Genomic DNA, 16,541 nt, shown 5'->3' on the forward strand with positions numbered 1-16,541 from the left:
AGAAGCTGTTTAGAGAATTGTTGATACTGGCTGAGAGTGAAATTGCCAAGGCTGAGGGTGGAAACACACTTGCTCTTAAAAGGTTTTCCATGCATCTTCAACTCTGTATTTTGAAAATGGGAACACACATTAGTCAACCCTGCCATTTTTTAATCCACAATCTGTAATTTTGGGTCTTGAACTTTGCTTCACAACCATTTCAAAACTGTTTGCTGGATTAGTCTGTCCTAGTCTCTTGTGTCTCTAGTGAAAATGCTTTGCTGTGGGAGGTGCATTGTTCTGAGATCAGCAGTTGGGCGGTGTGTACTGCAACTTCTGACCTGCAGAAACCTTCTACCTCTTTACCCGCTTCATTTCATTTCCAGTCCTCTAGCTGCTTCTTTCCAGCTTTCTATATTCTCTCTCTCAACCCTCACCTCCTTCCTTGGACAAAGGGATGCAGCAGTGGAGCAAAACTTTTTGCATTGCTGGTGCCTAGGGTCTTAATTTTTAAATATATTTTTCCACGTATATTGCATATTAGTGTTCTAAAGTCTTCAAAATTTTGATAGTGCATTAGCAGTAGACACTCTGGGAAACGTTCCTTGCTTAGCTCTGCTAGTTTGTGTCATTTATTTTCTTAGCTTTCAACATTTGTACACATTTTTCTTTTTTGCTTTGTGTTTCCTGATCATACGATGGACCAGATGCTACATTTCCCTCGGGGTCCCACTCTCCTCCTGTGGCTGATGTATACCTTGGAGAGGCTCCTCACAATAAAAATTGCTCCTTCTCTTTTCTGCATTAAAATGAATGCTCTACTACTGTATCCATATCCCTTTTCTGTTATTTTTGTTATTTCCAAGTAGTTATCTGATGTCTTTTTCCCTCCTCACATGGTCCAGCCCCAGAAGCTACAATTCCCTATCCAGAGCTTGGAAAAGTTACTTTTTTGAACTACAACTCCCATCAGCCCCAGCCAGCATGGCCACTGCATTGGGCTGATGGGAGTTGTAGTTCAAAAAAGTAACTTTTCCAAGCTCTGTCCCTATCCATGATGCTTTGCATCGCTTACCTGTGCACACACCGTTTGAAAAGAACACAAGTGTTCTTAATTTTTTCAATAGTTTGCATGTGTATTGTGTATTAATGTATTTTCTAACGTCTTCAATATTTCAAGAGTGCATTAAAAGCAGATGCTAATCTGGAGGTAAAAAGGAAGTGGAGTTGTGTTTGCAATGTTACTAGCCTATCCACAGAACAGGAACCAGGGCGACACTATAGGCCAAAAAAGAACAGTGATATTAAGCATTGTAGAAATAGCAGAAATGAATGTTACTTTGCTTGTGCGTTTGTATGAAAATGCAAAATGGTGCTTTCACAAATAAACACATTTTTGCATGAGCTTAAAATGGAAGAAAATCGGCAAAACAAACTTTTTTCAAGGGCTTCCCCCCCTTCATATTTTAAAAGAAACCAAAGGTAAAATTAATGTTTTCTTCTTGATACGTGAGCAACAGTCTTGTTTTTTATATAAAAAAAGCTATTCCTCCTCCTTCTCCATCCATCAGATGTGCCTAGTTGGCATGTCCCAAGCAGTGAAATAAAAAAGTCATGGTTCCTAGTCACATGCCTCAATGTTTTCCTCCTACTGACTTATTGCAGGGTTTCCAATCCACTGCTGCCTTGCCACGTAAAGCAACAACCCCATCGTGATGCCTCTTCCTTCTTTCCAACACTATCACAGTCAGGTGAGGGGCAGGAGAAGAAATGAAAAACAAGGAGTAGGAGGTGGAAATAATACAGCTGGGGAGGAAAAAACTGGGGTACGTGGCAGCAGCAACATGAGCAGGCACAGGAGGAAATAGAATCACCCTCTCCCCTTTTCATTCACACTTCCCCTGCCTACTTTCCCTGCTGTAATCACCTTCCTCTGGGAGAACAGCATGATGAGAGCAGATGTTACATGCAGAATGAACCCAGCCATGACTGCTAAATGTGTGTGCAGATTGGTAACTAATACAAGTTGATGAGGGAAGTAAGGCTTCCCCATGAGCGTTCTATCACCCCTCCCCAAAAGGAAATAAAAGGAGTGTGTGGACAGGTAGAAAACGCCTGCACACATGCACAATGGTTGATGATGACATTAAGGGCGGGGCAGCAATCAGTAAGGAGTGTGCATTGGTGTACAGCATAATAATCTGTTCTGCCCACTGCTGTACATGCGGATTCATTAGCATCCAAAGAGAATCAGAGAAATAAATTATAAAGGTGAGTACATTGGGGGAGATTTGTTTTGAATAGCACAGAGAAAAAAATGGAATGGCAGCTTTTTAAGTAACTGGTGTGTTTCCACCCTGGATGCTGAAAGCAGGACTGAAAACTTGAAATGTTTAATATTCAGGACAAATAATGAACATTGAACTGAAAATAAGGCAGCGTAGGATGCAAATAACACAGTTATGTGTATAGTTAGAACTTCCACCTTTTGCTTCAGGCCATTCACAGCATTTAATTTGCTAAACTCATAGGCAGCTGCCTACTACTGCATCAAGACCATTGGTCCATCTAGGTCAGTACTGTCTTTAACACTCATTGGCAGCAGCTCTTCACTTCAGGGTTTCAGACATGAGTCTCTCTCAGCCCTATCTGGGGATGCCAGGGATTGAACGTGGGACTTGTATATAAAACATGTGCTCCGCCAATGAGTTATGGCCATTCCTCTAATATCTGACATTTGTGCAGCACTTTCAAGTGTTCAGAACTTTGAAGTGCATTATCTAGTTGTAATCCTTGCAACAATCCTGTAAAGTCAGTCAGTATTATTATCCCCCATATTGCTGATAGGGGGGCTGAGGCTCACAGTCCTATTGAAAGTGCATGGTATTTCTTAAGAGGTACTAATGAATGTCATAAATCATTGTGATCTTATATAAAAAAATGACAGAAATAAGAATGAATTTTGGCCATTTATGCGAGGTTTTTTATTAGACCTGAGAGTTACAGCTGCAGAAATCTCAACATTTACCAATAACTGTCAATATTTACTTATTTTCTGGGCAGTTACTGTAAGAGCAGGTGTGTGTATGTGTGTAAAAATGCATTGTTATAATTCTGGGCTATTGATGGGCCAATCTGAAAGGAAGGTGTTAAAAAAAGGATTTACATTCTCTAATTTTAATATACAATCATTCACATGCTTCCCCATCTTGGCATACGCTATGAGCTCTTAACAAAAACTATTTTGCCATACATTCTACCAGATATTGGCTGCTGCTGTGTAGCAAAATGCTATTTACAGTAGGGCCCCGCTTATACGGCGGGTTAGGGACCAGGCCCCCGCCGTAAAGTGGAACCCATTGACTATAATGGGCTGCATCGCGCAAAAATGTCACAAAATCGGCTTTAAAATGGGGAATTTCCCCGAATTGAAACCCGCCGCATCAGCGGAACGCTGCAAAACGGAATGCCGGTAAGCGAGGCCCTACTGTACTACTTGGCAGGATGATACAGATGAAAAGATACCATGGGGTGATCTACAAGGATTCAAGTGATGTTTAGCTGCATTCACATACTGTATAAAGGTGTTCTTCAGTATTTCCTGAGCTTCTGTTCCCCCCACTCCCTTAAGAGACTATGAAGATGCCTTTTCAAAAATCATCTGTTAAATGCTGAATAGGTCACAGCCTGCAAGTTGTCAAAAATATATATATGGTGGTTTTCTGAAATGGGAATTATGTTTAGTGACTGTGAGTGCTGTAAACAGGATGCTAAACATTGATATTTGCAGGGGTCATCAAGTAACAGAGCTTCCTGTAAGTGAAGTGACTTTTTTTTAAAGTACATGGTATTTCTGGAAAGGTAGAGAAGATAAATATGACAAGAGATAACACTAAATGCCTTACAGATACTTACAATAAGATTGCATATTACACAAATGCTTTCTGGTTTGAAACTGAACAATTCTGTGTGTTGTGTCCTGTGCATTCTAGACAGATAGTTTGTCCATCAAAGCCATCATTGTATTCTACAGAAGGCATCTGCATGCTGTGAGTTATAATGTTCAACCCTTTACTCCCCACTACTACTTGCTAAATTTAGTTTCACATTTGCAAACTAAAACAAAAAAGTAAGCTCAGGTAGCGATACATTCTACCTCAAATTAGTGGGATTAAAAGTATATTGGTCAAGCTAATACTCCCTTATTAGGGAGTTGCACAAACATTTCTACAACTTAAAGCATGACCTATGCCTGTGAAATTTTTAATCAAAATATTGCTCCATCAACTTATTCCATAACCTGGAACAGAAGAACACAAATTATCCCTATCTGGCATTTCATAAAAATTAACTTTCAGACAGGGAATGGCATTTCATACTTCTAAAAGTAAGTAGTGCTATCACATGTTGGAAGGCAAATACTAACTTTATTTTGAATTTGTAGCTGCAGCTACTGCAAGGCATGTTTATTGAAAATCAATCTGCTTTGCAAAGTTCTGCCTTGTAACCGGTTTTTAAAAAGCAATGTGGCAGTGTAAAAATTTAAAAGCAAAAAAGAAATCAAAGAAATCCAAATTGAAGAAATATGCATTCGTAAGTTTACTGACTGTGCACCGCAAAACTACTGAATGTAAACTGCATGTTAAACAAGAAGGAAATAAAGAAGCCATAAATCATTTTAGCTAACCTAAGGGTGTTTGTAGGTAAATGTTCTCTTTCACTTTTCTACAGCTGATGAAATCTACACCCTACCCAGAACATATTATTTTACCTTTGGCGGCAGGCTGTATATAATGTGGCCAGCCTGCAGCAGGGTTTCCTTAAGTAGAACCAAAGACAGATCATATCTGATCAGGAGCAGGAGCAGCCATGGCCCTATGACATGATGTCTGCCTGTTGTGTTGCACTGCTGCCTGCTCTCTGACTCAGCAAAATAGAGGGCCAGCCCCACACCAAAAAAAAAAAAAAAAAAAAGCAGCTCCAGAGCATGCACAGAAAAGCACGTTAGAGTGGTACAGTCTTATATAGTTCGGACTTGACTTGTGAGGCACTGACCAAAATGGTTGGCCACTTCTGCTCTATATAAGGAATTCTGATTTTAATAATGGCCTGCTAACTTTCGTAGTAGCATGCTCTGGTCAGTTGTCACGGTATGCCTCCCCATTAAATTGTGTTTAATATTGTATTTTAAATTGTTGTGACCTGCCCTGGGACCTTATGGCGAAGGGCAGGTAATTAGGAATAATACAGGTATGCAAAAGTAAACCTAAGCTATGTTCAAGATAAGCTATATTCAAGTGTGTCAGAGAGAGCTTAGGTATCAGGGTCAGAGCTTAGAAAAAGAGATAAATATCTATGGCTTTGGGTTTGTTGCTAGTGGACTGAAATAAAGAGTCTAGTCATTTTTCATAAATCACCAAGTGACAATGATTAAAATTAAAAGTTGTTATGCTGTTCATATTTTTAGAAAGGCCTTTACATTTTTTTCCACATTGCAGAGTCTTTCTGTGGTCCCCAAGATTCCCAACAATTTGCAATGTAGGGCTTATGGCTCATATTATCGATAAGCATTTTAGGTTGCTTTTACTCTTCTCTTTATACTTGGTTTAATGTTAATTTTGTAAGTCGCTTTGAGTCACATTTGTAAAAACTGCTAATAAATATCATTCATTCATTCACACAATTACAAGGTCTACCAGCCCTTCAAAGATCAGGCACCTCTGCCATGCACAGGCACCTCTTCCCCCTCTGGCATGGTACCACTGCAAGAATGGTATTAGGGCCCAGGAACCAGGAAAGGATGCGCCTCCGTATTTCGTCAGCCCTGAGCCCTTTTCTCAATGGTACCATGCCAGAGGGGAAAGAAGCTCTTCTGCAATATATGTGGAGGCCTCTTCTAGTGCTAGGTTGGGAGGAAAGATTCCTCTCTTCCTGGTCCAATGCTGCAGTGGGAGCCCGCTTGCTCCTCTGCTGAGCTGCTTAAATGTGTGTGCATCTTCTGCCTACCTGAATGTGTGCATGTGTGTGTCTAAGAGTACACCTTGTTTGTCTGCCTGTCTGAATGTGCGTGTGCATATGAGCTGCGTGTGCGGTGAGTGCAGGCATGCATGAGTATGCACTAGCCACATTTGAGGGTTGGCAAACACTCAATGTGGCCCTCAGGCTGAAAAAATGTTAATCATCCTTGTTCTAAGCACTATTGTTCTTCTAACATTTTCATTTGATTCACCATGTGCTGAAAGGGTTTTTTTTTTAAAAAAATTTCTGTTTCTTCAATTCTATGATGTATGTGATGAGGTCATTCCTGAAAAACCAATTGTTTCTTGAATATAGCAGATCTTCAGAGTTAAACAACTGTTGTGACTTTACCCTTTTATTTTATCTCATTCATGTTTGTGTTCCTTTTCATGTTATTAATAAATGACCATTTATCTGCACTTTGAATGTTTTTTTCTTTGGTAGTGCCAGAATTTAACAGAGATAGCAATGAAATCTTACTTAAGGGATAAAGCTCAAGTGAAATATCTGATGTTTTTATAGATTAGTCTCTGAGATATTGATCCTGAACAGGAAAAAGCTGGCAGTTAGATGCTGCCTTCTTTCCTTTGTGGAACATAATGGTGGATTGCTCCTAAATGCCCCAGCCTTTAATAAAACGGGGATTCATCCGGAAACAACTCCAGAAGCATTGGGGTCTACCCATCAAGCAAATTCTGTTGGCTGTGCTCAGGAGTGTAGCATGGTTTCTGTTCCCTGATAGTTTTAATCTGCTGAAGTATATACAACTGTAACAGAAAAGGACCACAGAAAGCCTGCCTAGTCAAATTCCTGCAGTAAGGCAAGAGTATCCACTCGCAAGCCCTTCATAGACTAATCTACACAGTACAGATCAAGGTGTGCATTGTAAAAAGGTGCCTAAAAACCCCAAAGCTCCAGGTGATATCAACAAGTAAAGTAAGCTACGAGGTAAAGAGGAAAGCAATCCCTTTGACAGTATCACTATATGATCTGGGAAAGGGGGGCATATTTGTTCCTTCTTCCAAATATGGTGACCAATCAGATTCTGTGTGAGCAAAAGGTTGATTCATAAAGCCTGTTCATCAGTCAATTACAGGCATTATAGATCAAACACTGCAAAGAACTTTCATATCAGTGCACACTAATCTTAAAGCAACAGGCTTTTAAAATGGAAATATTGTGCATAGTCAGTTATGGGCTAAGTCAGATGTACATGTCTTTGCTAAACTCATGCTTGCTCATTTGACTATAGAATTGGGGGTGGAGGAATCTACTTTTTTCACTAAATGGAGTGTGCAAGGTAGAAGTAAGAAACCTGCCCTACAGCCCCACATTACCTCCCTATACTTCAAGAGCAAAAAAGAGGACAGCACCAAATGCAAAAGAGCAAAAAAGAGAGGCAAGGCCCAAAATAGTATAGAAAAATAGTAGGACATTTAATAAAATTAATTGCACCATTTGTTTCAGTGGGAGATTTTTTCAAGGGCACCATGTGTGGCTGAAGGTCACAACATTTTGAACTTTTATGAGCAACATTATGAGCTTATCTTGACACGGAGCTAATGCTAGTTTTATGACTGGTACAAGTTAAGGACTAATTTTAGTAAGGCATGTTCCATTTTTTTAATATGGTCTGTCTAATTAAAATTGTTGACTATATAGCTTATCTTCAGAGAAAGACAAGCATCTTATGAAAAGAAAAACAGAGTTTGCAACTTTTATCCAAGAAAGAAAATACACTTTTGAAAGAGTAAATTAGGCTATAACCCTATAACCACTCAATGTCTTGTGAACCGCCCAGAGAGCTTCAGCTATGGGGCGGTCTATAAGTTTAATGAAATAAATAAATAAATAAATAAATAAATAAATAAATAAATAAATAAATAAATGGGACTTACTTCTGAGCAGACATGGATACAACTGTGCTCCTAGTGTTTTGGAATTTGGTACATAATTTAAAGTGTTGCATAAGATGAAGCAATGTCAAGATAGACTGTTTCTGTTTTGAAAATATTTAGAGAAGGCCAAAAGACGAATTTACCCATATGCATGTTGGTGAGTTTCACACTTCTGCGGTGTACAGAAGTCAGTCTTGTCCTGTTGCTTTCACCTGCTCTCCCACTGCTTCTCCTTTCTCCCACTGTAACACTCTCTCACTATTCTATACAATATGCAGATTTGGAGGGCACAATGACAGCAGTAACACAGTGCCAGATGTGCCGGAAAGGAAGCGAACAGAACCTGCAGACTTGAGCAGACTTGCTTCACTTCATATCTTGGTTGAAATCTGGCCATTTTACCAAAATCAATCAATCAGTCAGTCAATCAATCAATACAATACAAACAAACAAAAACCCTCATAAATATTATTAGGCTGCTTTATGTCTTCTGTATCTGTTTGGACACAAGTTCTGTTTAGGGGATTTTGAAGTTCAATATTACCACTTTACTGAGGAACACATTTTGCCCGTGAATGTGAATATATAAATATACATACAGATAAACTAGAGAAGAACAATGATTAGTAGTAGTCTTGTGGATTACTAGTAGATACAAAATTATCAGAAAAACCTCAACAGCATTGATAGGAAATCTCAGGGAGACAATGTACAGCACCAGTATGAATTATTCCCTCTCCCGGGTAAGGTTATTGGGAAGTGGCAAGCCAGCTGCAGATTATGTAGGCCTATTTCAGTTTGGTTTCAATGTCTAGTTTTAGCATCAAAACAGCCTTGGTTGTCCTTGGCTGATGACCTCTGCTGGGAAAGAGGCTGAGGGTGTGCAATCCTGCTGGTTCTCCTTGATCTCTCAGCTGCTTTGGACAATGGCGTTTTTCTGGAATGACTCAGTGTGGGGGAGATGGGAGGTGGAGGCACTGTGTTACAGTGGTACCACTGTTACTTGCAGGGTTGCTATTGGAAAACAGTACTAGGTGACTGATACTCAGCCCTGTAGCTTTTGCGCTGTGGGGTCCTGCAAGGGTCTATTCTGTTTCCTATGCTATTCTATATGAAACCACTGAAAGCTGTCATCTGGAATTTGGAGCACAGTGGCACCAGTATGCTGATGACATACAGCTCTATCTCTCTGTTTCATCTGCATTAGGACGCTCTGTTTTGAACCAGCGCCTGGAAGTAGTGATGACTTGCATGGGGGCCAATTAACTGAGGCTGCATTCTGATAAGATGGAGGTGTTGTGGGTGGGTGGGCAGTTCCCGTTCCCAGGAGGGGACACACTCTGCTCTGGGAGAGGTTGCACTCCCTCTGAAGGAACAGGTTTGTAATCTGGGAGTACTCCTGGATTCTACTCTGTCATTGGAGTCCCAACCGGCCCCTGCTGCTAGGAGAGCTTATGCCCAGCATAGGCTGGTTAGCCAACTATGGCTGTTCCTCGACTGGGATAGCCTGATCTCAGTAGTCCATGCTCTAGTGATCTCCCGCTTGGATTACTGCAATATGCTTTATGTGGAACTGCCCTTAAAGATGGTATGGAAGCTTCAGCTAAGTGCAGAATGTGGCTTCCAGGTTGGTGAGTGGGGCAGCTCGACGGGACTACGTGTCATTCATCCTCAAAGCACTGTACTGGCTGCCAGTGAACTACCAGACCCAATTCAAGGTGCCAGTACTAGTGTGCAAAGTTCTAAATGGCTTGGGATCCAAGTTCCTACAAGATCTCCTCCCCCAGTATCAACTATCTTCGGGCTTACAATGGGCAGGGAAGGCCCTGTTGGCAGTGTCACCACTGAGTATTGCCTAGATGCTACTGACTTTTGACAGGGCATTCTTGGTAGTCTTTCACCGATGATGGTATGCCCTCCCAGGTGAGGTGTGTCTGTCTCCCTTTGGGTGAAATTTTGAAGCCCTGTTGTTCACCCAAGCATTTAATGGCAGAAATATATTGCTTCCAGCAACATTTAAATTATGTTGCCGTGAGGATATTTGACTGCTGTTACATTTTTGTATCGTTTTTGTTGTTTGTTGCCCTGGGTGACTTTGGGAAGAAGGGTGAGATGGTAAATAAATAAATAATATCCTCCAGTTGTAACATGCATGACTTTGTCCTTTTGGAGTTCGTTTCAGTCTTCAGGAAAATTATTTATGCTTACTGTGGAGAAAAGGTGGTTACAATTTGGAATCTGATTAAACACATTTTCTGCTGCCCTCCATCCCTAAATCCAGAAGTTAACTGGATCATTCCTAGATCACCAATAAAATGACTCTATATCATTTGGGTTAATTTCACAGTGTTAGAAACAAAAAACATACAGTGCAACATTAGACATAGCTATACCATTATTTGCAATAAATGTTAACTCTAAATAAGTGCAACCTGTCCATAAATACTTGCTAAAGAACTACTTCAAAATAAAGTTTGATGGGTAAAAACATGAAGAAAAAAATTCTCCAAGAGAATTTTTTTAATAAGTACCAGCACTCATTTAGAGTTTGGGATTTGTGAAAGAAAGCTTTAAAAGGAGCAAACCTGATTGGCTGTGGCTGTTGCGGCGAAGGGGACACTTGTTGCAGGAGTTGTTGCTGCAGAGACAGTGGCGGACGTAGCGCTGTGCATCATGGGTACTTTTCAGGAGGGGAGCCATGGAAGCAATGAACAGGAGTGTGTAGCATTATGGCAATGGCAGTGGAATTTTGGCATGGTGAATATCAGAGCAGCAAGCCATCATGGGTTAAACCAGCAGATGGCATGCAATCACAATGCAAAGCAAGAAAGCATGGCAGAGAAATAAAACAAAAGGGAAAACAGCTTATTACAAGTACAATTTAAAGGAAGTATGTCACAGTTATCAGTGATTCCCAGAAGAAAAACTTAATTATTTTTTGTATTTTTATTTAATAACGCTTTCTTGAAAATGGCCAGTTCATTTATGAAAAAGCTGACATGTTTTCCCCCCCTAAAATTACAAAGGTATTGTCGCAGGTGTTTCCTATCAAAGTTTAAAAACCAGGGGTGGTAGCCAGTGGTGTCAGCCCACTCACGCAATAGGACTTCCCCTTCCTGTCCTCAGCAGTTCAGCCCCCACATGCCCCCCCCAATTTGCTCCAAAGGGTATGGGACCCTCCAGAGTAGATGGAAGGTGCAGGAGGGTTTCAGGTGGAAGGAGAAGAAAGGGATGTCCCATCACATTCATTGGGTATCACCCCAAATGTGTCTGAACTTCTGGCATTTGGAATTTGCTTGTTTTTTTTTTAAAAAAATTAGCTTTCTGAAATCATGACTGCTTGGATCTGAAAGTCTCTTGAGAAAGCACCAGGCACCTCTACTTACAGAGGGCTGTTCCCCAATTTTCACTAGTTTCCCCTTCCTGCTGCAGCCCTCTGTGCCAACAGTCCATGCTGTTCCAAAAGGTTCTTTTCTTGTTCTTCAAGGGGCTAGAGTAGGAATGAGGAGGCAGGAAAGTTCTATTCTTAGAGAAGAAGGCCTATTAGAGTTGGCAGGAACCAACCCCCAAACACTTTTGAAACACTTCAAGCATTTCATTTGTTTCATGGTTTTAGTCATTACAGTTGTAGTTATTTTCCATTCTACTCCTCCATCTCGTCTGATTTTGTTAAAAATCTTGTTATCTTTGTTTTCTCACATTTCTCAAACCCTCTGCCCAGCATACTTCCCTGTCACTGTCCTAAACATTATTCATCTTAAAAACTTAATCATGGACCCATCTACTCTTAACGTTCTTCCTACCTGCACACATGTGACAATGTCTTGACACTTGTTTCTGGTCACTTTTTTTTTAAAACCTGCACTTATTTGGGGGCAGCTAATACGAAAATCCTCAGGCTGTTTTACTCTCAAACTACTGAAATCACCTCTGTGTCCATTTCTGTCACCCTTTTCCCCCACTTCAGTTACATGAAGAAATCTACTAAATCAATTGCTTCTCCCAGTTGTTAGGATCATGTTACAACTCTCTTTCAGGCTACAACCCCATGCACACTTACTTGAGGGCACGCCCAAATGAATGCAATGGAAATTATTTTTCTATAAATGTACATAGGATTGTGCCATAAGTCTCTATATTGGTCTTCTGTCATTTTCTATATCACCTTCTAGGTCCTAATCCTCAATATCTGGCTCAGCAGTAATACTGGTCACGCGAGTCTTGCTCAGTTTCTGTCTGTTCACATCACTATTGTCCTGTAGCTTTTTCCACTGCTTGCAGTAGCCACCCTTTTCACCGCTGTAGTGCTTCTTTGTGGTACTGCAAACGCATACCCACTATGAGTAGTATGTGCAAACCATGACCTTTCAAGTCTCTCTAGCATACCACCTCATCTACATCTGTAGCTTCAAGAAGTCCTTGTTCCTTTGGCTCCATGCATGGTCCTCTGGCTACCTTATTCTCTTACACGTCACATTATCTTTCATGTTGTTCTCCATTTCTATTCAAATCACTTCCCTCTTTTAAATCCCTCAAAACATACTACTTCCAAAATAAAGCCTATGAGTTGGCACTGCTAAGTAAACAGTTACACCTAAATACATCTTCCATCTATAAAAACATGTTGGCGTTGGATAGGCCAGAGTGGCTCATTTTAGCTATAGAAAGGGTATAGCATTGCAGTCCGCTTACATAATATATGTGGACATCTGCTTATGCTAGGAAGAAAGCTGGCAATCATTTACCATAGATCGAGATTACCCAACCTTTAATTTTATATCAAACAGAATGAATTTTATTATTGCACCTAAATATGAGTTCAATGAGCTTATTTTCTTAATTTTGGAAAGAGAAAAGGTACAATTATTAAAAAGTAAACTAATTTTCATTTTGTATGTTGTCAGATTAAGTTTACATTTTTCATCTTACTTTTGAGAAGACGAATGATACTCATTCACTCCATTACATATATCCCATTAGCTTTGTAGGACTCTCAGATGTAATCTGATTTATTTTACTGTCTGTAATCATTTTCCAAGTTTAGTTAGTATATTAATTGATCCTGAAGAGGAAAGCAGCTATCATGGTAATTTATTTTGGTTCAGTTTTATAGATATATTGATCAGTGTGTTTGCTGGGAGCATTACCATAGCACACAACAGAAGTTTGATCTCAAATGTCTATTTCAGATGAATAGTTTAAAGACAATGGACATATTGAATTAAAATAACTGGCGAAATCACCCAACATTAATTTGGGGGAAGTCTGCTGGTCAAACTCCTATTTTTAAAAACAAACAAATCAGAAAATGCAAAGTTTCAAATGTTTTAACTCTTAAGGCAGATTTATTTTCATTCGGAGTGAAATATTATTTAGGTCTACAGACTTTCCCCCCTACTTTTTATTGCAAGTACTAAAATGAGTATTTCTGGGAAACACTGATAAAACTTTCTTACAACACAGCAAAAAGAAGAAATAGGCACACCACTATGAAACTTTAGACCACTAATGAAATTAGACTGCTTTTTCAATATCTTATGACTTAATAATGCTAGCAATATAAAATATAGAAATCTTTTTTTGAAAACAGAAAAGCAGCTTGGAATTCATGGTATTTGTGCTTTTTGCAGTGGGATTGTTATAGCAAGTGATGTTGCATCTAAGCAGCAGGGTTTTTTTGTTTCATTTTTTAAACTAACAAGTTGAAAAATTTAACAGTTCAAGCAAAAGTCCAACTGAAGCATCAGATTGGGTCAATTGACTAAGTTATGTTTTAGTTGCTCCAAACAAAGGAAGCTACAGAATACAATTAAAAGAGATCAATAAATAAGTTTGAAACCTACCAATACTGGTAGCGGGTGTCATGCACAAAACTGACCCTGTGTGTCATGCAATGATAGGTGAAAAAAAGTGAATAAAGGGAAGAAACAGGTTAGCTGTTTAGAGTTAACATTCAAAGTGAGATTCAAGCATCCCCAAGGATAAGCCAAAGTTAGTCAAATACAACTTCAAAGAGATCATACATAGCTTCTTTGTTGTTTTAAAGCATTTCTTTTCATAAAACAAATATTTATAAATACATAACACATTATGCATACGAATCAAAATCCATACGACATAGATTTCATTTAATATTGTATTTCAGCAATGGGGACTAACCCTTAAAAAACAATCACTCTGAATAGTCTGGGTTATCCAACAATGGTCTGTATTATGACCTACATCTTAAAGCTCAGTTTTAAACTTAAAAATGTCCTCCTAAGATCAACAAGATTTACCTCAGAGCAAATCCATTTAGTACTTTATCAGATAGCAACGCTATACAGACAACACTTGGGAGGAAGCCCCATTGCACTCAGTGAGACTTGCTTCCAAACCTGCACAGCACTGGGCTTCCCACTATCATTTATACATTTTGCTTTACAGACTGACATTGGAGAATATTTAATTATGTGTTAAAGATGTTTTTAGCTACTAAATCTTGCAGTACAATCCTAACTATGTCTACTCAGAAGGATGTCTTATTGAATTCAATGGGGCTTACTCCCAGGTAAGTGGGATTAGGATGGCAGCCTAGCAGTGCAATTCTATACATGCCTACTCAAAAGAAAGTCTCACTAAGTTCAATGGGACTTACTCCCAGATACATGATTGCAACCTAAAACTACTAGTTCTTTACATTAACAAAGTTAACAAGTCTGTGTTATGTTGTTGTAATCCTAAACACATTTACTAGGGAGTAAGCCCCACTCGACACAAATGGGATATGCTTCCAAGTAAACATGCACAGGACTGTGCTATTAGTATGGGTAGATTTCATTTCTGACCTAACACAGTGACTGGCATACCATTATATTTTTCTTATATGCTTTTGTAACTTTGGAATAACTCCCTCATCCCTAACTCAGTGTTCCCTGGGGCCCTGATAGGAGAAAACAGACAGGTAGGAGAAAAAATGCTCCATATATGTAAAGTATTTTGAAATGCCAACATGTTCCACAGTTTCATAACAGGATATAAACAGCAACATTTAATCATTCTTTCATTCATTAAGAAACAAAACATTACCTACAGCTAGCTATTTATGAATGACATGAAGGAACAACCTCCAGAGAAGAATTTAATATTTCTTTTATTATGCTCAATTAAAAAAAACCCAAAGAAAGTAGTATTTGAATAAAAATATTGCTATTGTTTCTGAGAACATTAAAAAAAACCAGGCAGCAAATGACCTAATGCCTATGCTAAATGCACACCAGCTTTGCCTACAGACCACAATCTATTTACAGTCACTTTGGAAGAATCAGTGAGATGACTCTAGCATTTGTGGGCAACGGATTGCAGCATTAGGATGCAATGTATGTGAAAGATAATGAAAAACGGAGATGTTCCTTATTTTCTACATGGGTCAATTGAAAATATCTAATTTTTTTTAAAAAGCCAAACATGTATTTTCCAACATTCCCATAAATAAAGAGAAACTGAGGAATAATTCTTCCCATGGGACTGATATAAAAATGTTAACTGGTTGCAAAGAATACCTTCAATGATACTTTAAAAAGTAAGGAAGACACAAGTAATATTTAACTTTGTTCCTAAAACTTACTACTCACTTCTGTTCACTTAACATTTAGGCAGCAATCTTATCTGCAATTACCTGGGAGCAAGTCCCATTGACTCAATCCAGCTTACTTCTGCATAGACATGTATAAGACTGTAGTGTTAGTGCCCCAAATAAGCAACAGTTATAACTTATAGACAATGCATTTCACAATGGTCAGGTTCAGAAGACACAAAAAGCTGGGTTTAAAAGACACAATAAAATCACTGCATACTGTGAACAAGCAGTGTGCTAGTGCACACTGCCATATTGCTACTGTTACATTCCTTCCATAACATGAGCAACAAACCACAAGGTATATTATGTTAACCTCCGAACCAGTGCTTGCAGTTGTTTCTCCCAAACAAACATTGATCAAAAAGCCAAGAGCAATCCTTGGCTTCTGATAATTTCTTTGGAGAAGCAAACCATGGTAAGAGTCACGGCTCATAGTTTGTTGCTCCTAGGGGCAGCGCACTGGGAGAAATGTATATACTAGCATGCTGCTTGTTCGCCATAAGCCATGGTTTACGTTACGGCTTACTATGTCATCCAAATGCAACCACTATTGGATACCATGTTGTCCAAAGACATTTGCATGGGATGAGTCCCTCACTCACTTAACATTTTTGATTCTGTATTCTGCTAGATCTTCTGGCAGATAAGTACACACCTCTCTAGATTCCTCACCTCCTTCACATTATTTATGTCAGGGAAGGCATACCCTGCTCAATACATGGGAAGTATGGAAAAGCAAGCAATGGCATTTCAGGAAGCTCCTGACAGGTTTCATTTAAGATCAGCGGCCTGTCAGAGGTGCCTGTTGTCTGGGGTGGTGTGTGTGTGTCTGTCTGTCTCCGTCCCAATCCCAGGATGGGGACAAGCCTTTCATTCCCTCTTCAAATAAGACAACCTCACACACTGCCCCTCTTGACATTAGCAGTTGCCTGCTGCCTATAGCCTGCTCCCTGCAGAAGCAACAGGAAGCAGTGATGTCATAGTCATCTCTGTTCTGCTGTTTTTCCAGGGATAATCTGTCTCTCTCT

The 16,541-nt window shown here is 39.5% G+C and overlaps 1 protein-coding gene across 8 annotated transcripts in view; it reads right to left on the minus strand.

Moving 5' to 3' along the window:
* MBNL2 (muscleblind like splicing regulator 2) overlaps positions 1-16,541 on the minus strand; it is a 96,535-nt gene that overhangs the window by 8,027 nt on the left and 71,967 nt on the right. For 3 of the 8 annotated variants that reach the window (XM_061630064.1, XM_061630069.1, XM_061630065.1), the window contains 2 exons: positions 13,739-13,774; positions 10,481-10,575 (listed from right to left, as the gene is read on the minus strand). The exons of 2 other annotated variants lie outside the window; for them this stretch is intronic. In XM_061630064.1, the coding sequence (XP_061486048.1) occupies positions 10,481-10,575; positions 13,739-13,774 (131 nt within the window). Of the gene's footprint in view, positions 1-8,388; positions 10,103-10,480; positions 10,576-13,738; positions 13,775-16,541 lie in introns of those variants that run through there. 3 more of the 8 variants (XM_061630068.1, XM_061630071.1, XM_061630066.1) reach the window with 2 other exon arrangements.

This window comes from Rhineura floridana, chromosome 5 (genome assembly GCF_030035675.1).
Source record: "Rhineura floridana isolate rRhiFlo1 chromosome 5, rRhiFlo1.hap2, whole genome shotgun sequence".
Taxonomy (NCBI): domain Eukaryota; kingdom Metazoa; phylum Chordata; class Lepidosauria; order Squamata; family Rhineuridae; genus Rhineura; species Rhineura floridana.